At 46.8% G+C, this 10,284-nt stretch overlaps 2 protein-coding genes across 7 annotated transcripts in view; one reads left to right on the forward strand and one right to left on the reverse strand.

The window, feature by feature from the left end:
- Window positions 1-3,916, reverse strand: part of ATP6V0A4 (ATPase H+ transporting V0 subunit a4) — a 98,604-nt gene extending 94,688 nt beyond the window's left edge. For 4 of the 5 annotated variants that reach the window (XM_047850746.1, XM_047850743.1, XM_047850740.1 and 1 more), the window contains exon 1: window positions 3,740-3,916. The gene's annotated coding sequence lies outside the window, so the exon portion shown is untranslated. Of the gene's footprint in view, window positions 1-1,196; window positions 1,443-3,739 lie in introns of those variants that run through there. The other variant, XM_047850742.1, reaches the window with a different exon arrangement.
- On the forward strand, window positions 3,749-9,971 carry TMEM213 (transmembrane protein 213). Of its 2 annotated transcripts, XR_007150466.1 has the most exons (5): window positions 3,749-3,927; window positions 7,468-7,539; window positions 8,387-8,599; window positions 8,680-9,048; window positions 9,373-9,971. XR_007150466.1 is itself a non-coding variant. In XM_047850748.1 (4 exons), exons 1-3 carry the CDS (start codon window positions 3,846-3,848, stop codon window positions 8,554-8,556), a joined length of 324 nt encoding a protein of 107 aa, XP_047706704.1. In that variant the 5' UTR covers window positions 3,749-3,845; the 3' UTR covers window positions 8,557-8,599; window positions 8,680-9,971. The 2 variants fall into 2 exon arrangements, 1 of the variants encoding a protein (XP_047706704.1); XM_047850748.1 differs by having other exon boundaries at window positions 8,680-9,971.
- Window positions 9,972-10,284: the final 313 nt, after the last annotated feature.

Raw genomic sequence — 10,284 nt, forward strand, 5'->3', positions numbered from 1 at the left:
GGCAACCAGCTGCATGGAGTTATTACAGACCTGTTTTTTTTAAAACAAACAAACAAACAGCTAATAGTGGTGACATTTCTGAAAATAGTTGCTATGCAGCCCTTCCTTTGGGAATTAATGAGTTAGCAGACACCAGTCAAGCCCTTCCTATTTTAGGATAATAAAATCCTTTCATCTGCTAAGAGAATGTTTCTCTTTCCATTGGCTCGAAACATCTAAAACAGTCCCCAGTCAAACAACAGTGGGTTAAAAAGGAGAGAGGGGACAGATTACTGTTCTTGCCCTCTCCATCTACTAGATCCAGAATTATTTTCATTGGCACAATTTGATACGATGCCGTCAGCTTAGATCAGGGGTGTCACTCAAACCACTGTCACTACCACCCTAGGCTGGGCTGTTTCAAACCTTTCCATGTCCCAGGCTGTCATCATTTTGGAGGGACACGCCCCGCTCACATCAAACATATGAACATGCACCCAACCTCCTACACTCAATTGTTTCTGTTTCCATATTTAAAATGAACTATATAAAATTTGCTTTTGAGAAACAAATCTTTTCTTCTCGAATGCACAGGCTGCTGTTGTTGTTCATATTTTGGCTGAGAACCTCTTTTCGTGAAGGTCTCCAACATTTTTGAGATCCTTGAAAATCTCGTTGACCCCACACACTGCTGTCATCTCTAGGGCCCACTGGATAAATCAGCCCTCGTCTATGAAGCTTAGTGTGGGGTTTACCGTGAGGAAAATGTCGAGAAGAGTGTCCGTCCCATTAAGGAATGTCACCTCCGTGAGAACCCAAGGAGAAAATGTCTCTCTAGTCTGGTATCAGGAACTGTTGTATTCACGCTGTTTTGGTTTTTTTTTTTTCATCTTGTCAGCCCATGAATCATGCACGTGACCATGTTACCCTCTTCCCACTGACCGCCACAAAGTTTAGAAAACATGCATGCCATTTTGTGCTCTAAACTCATTTATGTATTTCCTACCCTAACTTTTTCTTCGCCTCATTTCTTCCCACTCATTCCAAATTTATTTTATCTAGTTTAATTAATCCTATGTAAGCTTCCTTAAGCCCTTTTTAGACCAAGGCAGGATATAAATAAGCCAATATGTAAATAACATTATTTTTTTCCCCTAAAACTGCCTTTGTCCCATATTTTCTAAGTGCAAGGACCCTTCCGTCAACTGAGTACTTACTACCGTCGGCCAGCAGCACTGTGTGAAGCACTTCGCATGGATTACTTCATTAAGTCATCAAAGCAAGTCATGAGATAGACCCTCTTCCTTTTCAGATAAAGAACCTGAGGCTTGGATGTATAAAGTAACTTGCCAGGGCCACTTGGTCAAGAAGAGCCAGGCTAGAATTCCACCCGAGGCTGGCCTCATGGCCACCCAGGAACCCCAGCTGGAAACCGTGTCTTCACTCAAGATGCCACTCCCCGGGTTCCCTTCTGTTGAATTAGCCAGCTGGATGCCTCTTGACTCTGTTCCCCTCTTCTCTATCCTTAGTCCAACTTTTAAATTCAGGGCTCTTTCCATCTCTGGCTGGGTTGTTTTTTTTTTTTGGTTTTTTTTTTTTTGTTTGTTTAAGTAAGCTCTACACTCAACACGGGGCTGAAACTCAAGATGCCGAGATCACGAGCTCCATGCTTTACCAACTGAGCCAGCCAGACACCCCATCTGGCTGAGATTTTTGCAACAGCTTCTGAGAGGATCTGCTGAATCCAGGCCTGCCCTCGGTGGATTGTCCTCCATGTTTCTGAAATATAATGGTATCCACATGTACAAGTTCCTTACAAGGTGCCCCAGTTGTAAGACAGAGTCCAGTTTGCTTCGTCTGGCATTCAAGACCATTTACACTGTGTACTTAGTCAAACCAAACACATTGTGACCCCACCCCGTGCTTCCAAGATGGTAATTACTCCCCGGACAAGGGGCATACGTTCGTTCATGTCTCGGAGGTCCTGCACACACTGTTCCCTTCTCCTGTACCTAGTGGACTACACAGCTTTCAAGTTTCAGGTCAGCACGCCATCTTTATTGTGAAATGTTCACTGAATCCCCTAATCCCCAACTCTCCTCCACGATTTTCCCATTCTTTGTAGAGACTTCCTCACCATACTTATTTCATTGTGTTGTCATCATTTGTTTGTCCATCTCCCTTACTGGACCCTGAACTTCTTGAAGACAGGAACTGTGTTGCCTTACCCACTTCAGATCCCTCTGCCACACCAAAGGCCCAGCACATAGTGGCTACTACTCAATAACTGAATGTTCAACCAAGTGGTAAGTCTAAATTAGATTTGTGTACCTGCAGATTAGCCTTCTTAAAGCACTTCCGCCCCCAGCTCTCAAGCCCAAGAATACAGGGCCACCACTGAAGTTTGTACCTTAGGGCAAATTAGAAAACAATGCCTGCTCTGAGCTGATGTATTCCAATACACAGTCCAATACAAAGACACCTTTCCTCTGAGCTTACACATGGCTTACATGTCCTTCTGCATAGCTTTGAATGAGCTAGACTTTCTCTCTCACTCTCTTGACTGAACCAATTTTTGTACAAGAAAACAGTGCATATATCTATACATGGTAGGCCTGCATGCACACAGACAATTCTCTTGCCCTTGTGCGTCCTATTCCTTTTATTTGAAAGGCCATCCACTCCCATCTGTGTATACAGACTTTAATACCCAGCCCAAATGTCACCTCCCCTGTGAATGCTTCCCCCATACCTCTCAGGCAGATTTAACCACTCTCTCTTGTGTATTTCCACAACTGCCGAGGATACTATATTGGAGTCTTACCATACAGCATCACAAGTCTTTCTTTACTACTTGGTCTCACTGCTGGCCCATGAGTAGGATCAAGAGTAGATCATGTCAGGCATCATTGAATCCCAAGTATTGAATCCCAAATGCCTAGAATGATGCCTTTCATATAAATGGTGGGTATTCAATCAATGTTATTACTTGGTTCAAAATCTTTACAAAGCCTTTTCTTGCCTCCTGATTCTTTCAAACTCCCCAGCCTGGCACTCCAATCTGCTAGCCTCATGGCTATCCATTCACATACCCACCTCACCTTCCTCTGGTTTCCTCCCCTATCTGCACTCTAACCACAGTGGACTCTCGAGCACCCCTTCTCTCTGGACCTTTACTCCTCTGTTCCTCCTGCCTACAGTGCCCTCCTCTTCTCTTTGCCTGTCAAAATTCCATTCATCCTTTAAGGCCCAATGCCAATGCCATGTTTTTCATGAAGCATCCTATCAGTAAATGTGGCTTCTTGTTGCTAAGAACCAAAAGTACTTTGTCCTTCTGGAGTCATTCCTGAAACATTACTGTGTTTCAAAGAGGTGTGTTTGTAATAAAAGCACTTTGAGGGCAGGTGTCCCAGACTTTAGCATAGTGTGGTGCACACAGTAGGTTTCAGTAAAAACTGGACTAAAGAGAAGAAGGAATCCAGTGCTCCACCTCAAATGGAAGAGGCAGCCAGCTCAATTTCAAGGAACCAGGAGAGCACAAAACTTCTCTCCTGTCCTCTTTTTTATCAGTAGGGATAAAATGTGAACTCAAGGAAGAATTGCATAAATCGCCCCTCCCTTCCTCCCCCCACCTCACCCCCACCCCTCCCCAGCCAACACAGTTCAGCTTCCCTTCTAGAGAGGTAAGAGCAAGGAGTGACAGCTGGTTTCTTTTGCTCCACCCCCTCTCTTTTCCCCCAAACACAGAGCAGAAATTCACCTCTGACAACACTGCTTTCAAGCTCCTGCGGACACGGTGCATACAGGACCCATGGCACGCAGCACTCCTCTGTGGAGATAGTGCAGACAGACGCCTTCCTCTCAGCATGAAGCACCTCACCCCTGCACCCCGGGCCACTCTGGCCCTCAGCCTGGTCTTTGCCTCCTTCCACTTGGTTTGCTTGGCAGGTAGAACTGTGAACTTTATTCTTGGCCACCCTGGGAAGGGGGAGGGAGAGGAGGGAAGAAGGGAGGGAAGAAAGGAGGGAGGGTGGAAGGGAGGGAAGGAGGGAGGAGGATTCCTTGGCTAGGGTTGGTCCTGCACAAAGGAAAGAGCAAACAGTTCATCTAAAGGATTAGGCAGAAGGTGGTGGGTTGGGGTGGGGGTGTCTTACGTTTACCTAAGACCATGATCAAATAATCAACTCCTTAGCTAGGACAGGAGCAACCATGTCAATTGGCCTTTGCCACAAAGAGGAGAAAGCAATGTACTGACAGTTTCTCCCAGCAAGGGACCAAACTGTCCTAAAATTTTTTTGGTTGCTGTTTCTCAATGGCTTCTTCTCAGTGCCCCTGGCTATTGTGGTTTGCAATCCCCTCTTTGTACCCCTGATCCTCACCTAAGGTCCTCCCTCCTTCCCTTGATCCTGCACTTCCTCTGCAACTTTCACAAAACCTTAAGGTATGAAAGCTGCCAAAGGCTGCCTACCATTCTCCTACCTTCTCCGGGCGTGGGAGATGTTGAGTTATTGTCTTGTCTTCTCACAGAGGCTGGAGGGGTTGAGTGGCAGCCCCTGTCTTGCTTTCTCAGGCTGGGCTCTGCAACTCACGCAGAGAGACCTCCCTTACACTCTTAAGCTCCTGGCTTTGCCCTCCAGCTTTGATCTTGCTCCACAGCTCCTTGAGATTTTCCCCTCCCAAAGCCAACATCCCCCTCAGGGCAGTATCTGTCTCTCTCAGCCTCACCACCTCTTCTTTGAAGGTTCGGAGTGTGAGCTCTAGCCACTCAACCTCAACTTAATTCTGGCTTCCACAACTTACCAGCTGTGTGAACTTTAGCAAATTACATAACCTCTCTGCGCCCCAGTTCTCTCTCTTATACCATGGGGATAATTGCAGTGCTTATATATAGGGTTGTCATAAAGATGAAATGAGAGTACTGCAGGTAAAGAACTTTCAATAAATTAGCACATGGTAAATATTCAATGACTGTTAGCATATTTGTTTTATTTTCCAATACCCCTCCCCAAGTAAGACTGTTTTACTCCTTTTATTTACCTTCACAGAGACTTGCTTATGATAGGCTCTCAAAAAACTTGACAAATGTAACTACACTGAATTGTTGGGTCCTCCCAGCACCCTGTACTTTGGAAGTGACCCCACCTAGGACGAGTCCCTGACCAGCTGTGCTTATAAGGGAGGAGGATGAGATTTAAATTGTTAGAAATTAATAACTAAGCTATTCAGTTTGAACCATATAAAATTACTGATATTGAGCAATTTTTTGACTTATTGAAATGGCAATTTCAAATGGTTTAACCTAATACCAGCATCTGATTAAGTAGGTTTTTTCCACTCACTTGCTCTAGATGTAGACCACTTCCATTCTAGGGCAGAGGGGAGATGAAAGTCAAGGCCAAGGAAGTCATCTGGGTTAAAAGGGAAATTAAATGTTGAATCAATCTCTCCAAAACAAATAAAGACTGAGTTCTAAGTCATTTAGTTGTAAATAATTTACAGTAACAATCAGATTGCATCAAAGTAATTACTAGACTTTAGGCAGGACATTGGAGTGGCCTGGGTGGGTGGGTGGCATAAAATTAGTGGGCAGCAATTTCATGGCTTTGGCTAAACAAGAAGTTTCCTCCTGACTTGTCCTGCTACGTGACAACAAGCTTCTTTGAAGGACACGCTGACCTGGAGTCAGTGGGGCCTTGAAAGTTTCCAAGCCACACGTTTTTTTGTGTTTTTGCTTTTTGTTTTTGGCATCCTCAAGGAAGCAGAACATCAATATAATGTCCAGAAAAAAATCTTTAAAATTGATCTCTTGGTTTTGATCTACCTAGATTAACACTATCTAATAAACATTTTTTTGATGATGCAAGTTGCTGGGTGGGGGCCAGCAGTACAGGCAGTGAAAGAATTCACCCAAGGCGGAACAAATGAGATAGAAGTTTTGCAAGGGAGCAGCAGGCAGGACAGTAAAGGAGATACTGTCTGCCACACGGTGGTGGTGAGGGGCTGTAGTTATAGGGCGGAACGGAGGAGTGTGGGGAATGTATGGAATTTTTCCTCTTTCTTGGTAATCTTAGGAACTGTGCCTGGTTATAATTGGTCAGTTGGGGCCTATGGCTATTTCAAGGTGGGTCACCTGATCAGCCTGTTGGCATTCAGCTCCGTGGTCACTGTGGGCCCTTTTGTCGTCCTCAAGTTTCCAGGGCTCAAGCCCATTGTCTAAAAGTGGCCTCTACAGAAATGCTCCAAATCCAGGCTGTGCTTCCAATATGGTAGTATGTTGGAATGTGGTGATCCATTGTGGTAACTGAGCACTTTAAATGTGGCCAATATGACCAGGAAGCTGAATTTTTTATAGCCACAAGTCACTGCCATATTGGACAAAATGGACTTAGATCATCCATCTGCTCATTGTCAGTTTGAGAGGGAACATGGACAATGGCTTCTCTGGCTTGGGATCTTTATGTTCATGTCCATAGCCCCACCTCACCCCCAAAATGATAGAACTTTGAGAATTCCTGCTAGAGCACTTTTTATCTTTGTGCTCCTTACTTATTAAACGAGAGCCAATTCTAAAGGCTGCATATTCTAGCAACCTGTGGACTTGTTTGTACAGGGCTTCATTTTTGTGATAACCATCTGCCTGAGTAATACCAACATAATCATCAGAAGTACAGAATCAAAGTCAGGTTTCAACATTTATTTGCTCAAGTTTTTAAAGGGAATTGAAGAATTATGGAAAGACATTCTAGATTTTTAAGTGATTGTTTTAATATATACTAGAAAAACCACTTATGGATGTAGCTCTTTGTATAGAAAGCAGCTAAAACAGTGTTTGGAAAGCTGTATACAACAGGCCCTTGGCCACTGAAGAGATGAGATTTGGAGGATATGAGGTGTGAAGGAATGAGTCAATGAGATATGCAGATAAAGCATCTCTGAATGATAACGGTGAAAGGAAAAGGGGAGTGTATTCATTTGCTGTCATAACAACATACCACAGACTGGGTGGCTTCCACAAGTGAAATCTATTCTCTGACAGTTCTGAAGACTTCAGGTGTCACCACCAGGTTTGTTTGCTCCTGAGTCCCCTCTCCTTGGTTTGCAGATGACCATCTTCTGTGACCTCACTAGGTCTTTTCTCTGTGCAGGTGCCTCCCTGATGTGTCTTCCTCTTCCCACAAGGACACCAGTCATATTGGATGAGGACCCACCCATATGACTCTGTTTAACCTTGACTGCCTCTTTAAAGGCGCTTTTTTCAAATACAGTCACTCCTGTGGGTTAGGACTTCAATGAACTTCATGGGAGAGGAGACAGTTCAGTCCATAACAGAGAGTTGGCTTTGTTGCATGAAGTCGTAACGTACCTAGAGAGTGGAACATCTATAATAATCTCATAGTATCACTACTGATTCACAAAACAGATTTCAAACTCTATACCTGGGAATGACTTTTCCTACCACCTGAGACCATCTTCTATCTTTTCTTCCAGAAGCAAGGAACAGCATCAACGCAACCTTGACCACCCACCACCCAGACCCCGGAACCCTGGAGCAGTGTCCCAGTAAGCTTCTCCTGGCAACTGCCCTAACTGCAGAGGTGGCCCTGGACCTGGGAGGGAATCTTAAGCCTCCTTGCTTTCTGTTGTTGTGTCCACTGGCTGAGTGCCTGTCTGGCCTTTCTGTGCAACGGTGTGGTTTGTTCATGGCCTCCAGAACTGCATGCATAGCACATATAAAAAGCTATCTCAGCCTTGGCCTCAATCTAAGCTCATGATATTTAGTATAGGTGGCTTTAATGCCCCATCCACAGGACAGCAGCCAAAGAGGCCTTAGAAACTTAGAAGAGGAAAAAGCCAGGAAAATCCACCTCTATCCTCTGCAGGAGCTTGGTTTTGTACCTTTGGCTTATTTCTGTCCATCCCCCACTTGAATATTCCCAATGGCAAGAAGGCCCATACTTCATAAAGCACCAACCGCTGTCACACACGTCCAATTACTAGAAAGTTTTGCTTTATGCTATATCTGGCTCCCTTTATGCTGCCCTCACTGAATGACCCAATGTTTTTACTTACGGGCACTTATGAAGGAGGGTAACGGGCAATAACACAGAGAGGTGAAGCATGTGGCTTTGGACTCCTACAGACTTGGGTTGGAGCTCTTGTTCTGCCATCTTGGGTGAGTCACAGCCTCAGCTTGTTCATGTAGAATGGGAACACTAACTGTATCCATCACTCTGGCAGGAATAAATAAGGGAACGTGTGTGAAGCACGTAGCAATAGCGCATGCACACGCTTTGGAAATGTTAGCTACCGTATTCTTCCTCCTTGCCTGTTCTTGCGGACGTTGGAGAAGAGCTGGGTGGGCTGGTGTGATGCACCCCGTTGTTCTTGCCCTCCCTTCCCCCACCAGATGTGGACTTCTGCCCGCAGGCAGCCCGGTGCTGCCACACTGGAGTGGATGAATACGGCTGGATCGCGGCCGCGGTTGGCTGGAGCCTGTGGTTCCTCACCCTCATCCTGCTCTGTGTGGATAAACTGATGAAGCTCACTCCAGAGGAGCCCAAGGATTTGCAAGCATGAGGCTTAGAGCCGCAGCCCCAAGAATGGCCGTGGCCACCACTGGGTGGGTAACAGCGGGAGGGGAGTGTGGTTGCCGATGTGGTTTCTGCCATGTAACGGTCATCTGTCACCTTTGTGTTTCAGTTGCTCTTGAAAGGGGAGGAAGATGGAAAGGGGGATCCAAGGAAGGAAGGCCAGTGCCGCTTCACACCTAAATTCACAAGGCAGTCGTGCCTTCTGAGCGCTGACAGTCTCCTTTCTTGGTCTACAGGGAGTGCTTCTCTTGTAACCGCTGCTTCCTTCTGGAAGCACAAGAAACATGCGACCTAGACTCTTGTCCATGCATTCGGAGCTAAACTCAGAGCCTTCTCACCAAAAAGGTCATTGTCTTTCATCCCTCGCTTCAGTCATGGGCGCCGCTGTCGCAGTTCAAAACGGAAGCGTCGTCATTGACCCACTCTCTGTCCTCACCCCCATGTGCCTTGCTTCTCCAGCTCTCGTCCCTTCTTCAAGGTATCTGCCAGGGCCATCCCGCCCCACTCTCCCCGCCGGCACCCCGGTTCTGGCCTTCCTACCTCGCCCCTACGTTGTCGCAGACCCATCCCGTGTAGTTATCACCGCCGGCAGGAACCTGCCTCCCCACTGGCCACTCCCCGGGGGCAGCTGTGAGCATGACCTTCAGTAACACCTAACACAGAACTTCAGTCTGGCCCTCGGCTCCTCGAGGGAGTCCGACCACCTTCCCAGGCCTGTCTCCCCGCACATCCAGGGCCAGGGCGCCGCAGGGCACCGATGGCCCAGTCTTCAGCCCCCCATCTTCCACTTCTCTGCTGCCAGGCCCTCGCCTCCAGGCCTGCCTTCCAACTCCGCCTCCAGATTGGAGGATTGACACTCCCTTCCCCGACGGCCGTGGGGGACCTGGAGCTGGTGCTTTTTGGGGCGCATCTGCTCCGCCCTGAAGTGCAGCCCTCATGAAGACACAGTCCGTGCTACTTCCTCTCACTCCTGGGGACAGAACGCTCTTCGTAACATTTGTCCGATGAATGAATGGATGAACGAATGAGTCCTTGCCCTAGATGAACTTACGCTTATCGCTCCGCATACAGCACTTCCATTTCTCTATAAATGGTTGAAAACAGCCAGTCTCTAAAAAAGCCACTTGGTTTGGTTTCTGTTCATCCTGCACGAGGATGCTGCTGGTCATCGTGAACACTTCCAGTGGGGTCAGGAGGAGAGGAGTGTGGGTTCACCAGAAGGAAGAAAGGACAAAACGACTCTCTCTTTGGGAGCCTATTTCTGCCCTTTGGGAGGGAGTATGTATTTAGAAATAACAATACAGAAAAGGGAGAGGCTTCTGAAGCAGGAAGAAGCATCTCCTGGAGGCGGCAGGTGATTCAAAGCTGCTTGGCTGTTCTTTTAGAAAATCTCGATGCCGGGGCCAGGGGGGGAGGGGTTGTCGCCTGGGTGGCCCAGTTAGTTGAGCTGACAGCTCAGAGCCTGGAGCCTGCTTCAGATTCCGTCTCCCTCTCTATCTGGCCCTCCCTCACTCATGCTCTGTCTCTCTCAAAATAAACATTAAATTTTTTTTTTTTTTTTAAATCTCAATACGGGCCACCTGCGTGGCTCAATGGGTTAAGTGTCCGACTCTTGATTTCAGCTCAGGTCATGATCTCACAGTGTGTGAGTTCGAGCCCTGCATCAGGCTCTCTGCTGTCAGCACAGAGCCTGTTTCGGATCCTCTGTCACCCT

This window comes from Prionailurus viverrinus, chromosome A2 (assembly GCF_022837055.1).
Source record: "Prionailurus viverrinus isolate Anna chromosome A2, UM_Priviv_1.0, whole genome shotgun sequence".
Classification (NCBI taxonomy): Eukaryota; Metazoa; Chordata; class Mammalia; order Carnivora; family Felidae; genus Prionailurus; species Prionailurus viverrinus.

What these genes read in the sequence shown, in the direction of transcription:
- TMEM213 (XM_047850748.1), top strand. Translation starts at nt 3,846, where the DNA reads ATGAAGCACCTCACCCCTGCACCCCGGGCCACTCTGGCCCTCAGCCTG. An exon ending in CCACTTGGTTTGCTTGGCAG is followed by an intron (nt 3,928 to 7,467) that starts GTAGAACTGTGA and finishes CTTTTCTTCCAG; the next exon opens with AAGCAAGGAACAGCATCAAC. An exon ending in AACCCTGGAGCAGTGTCCCA is followed by an intron (nt 7,540 to 8,386) that starts GTAAGCTTCTCC and finishes TTCCCCCACCAG; the next exon opens with ATGTGGACTTCTGCCCGCAG.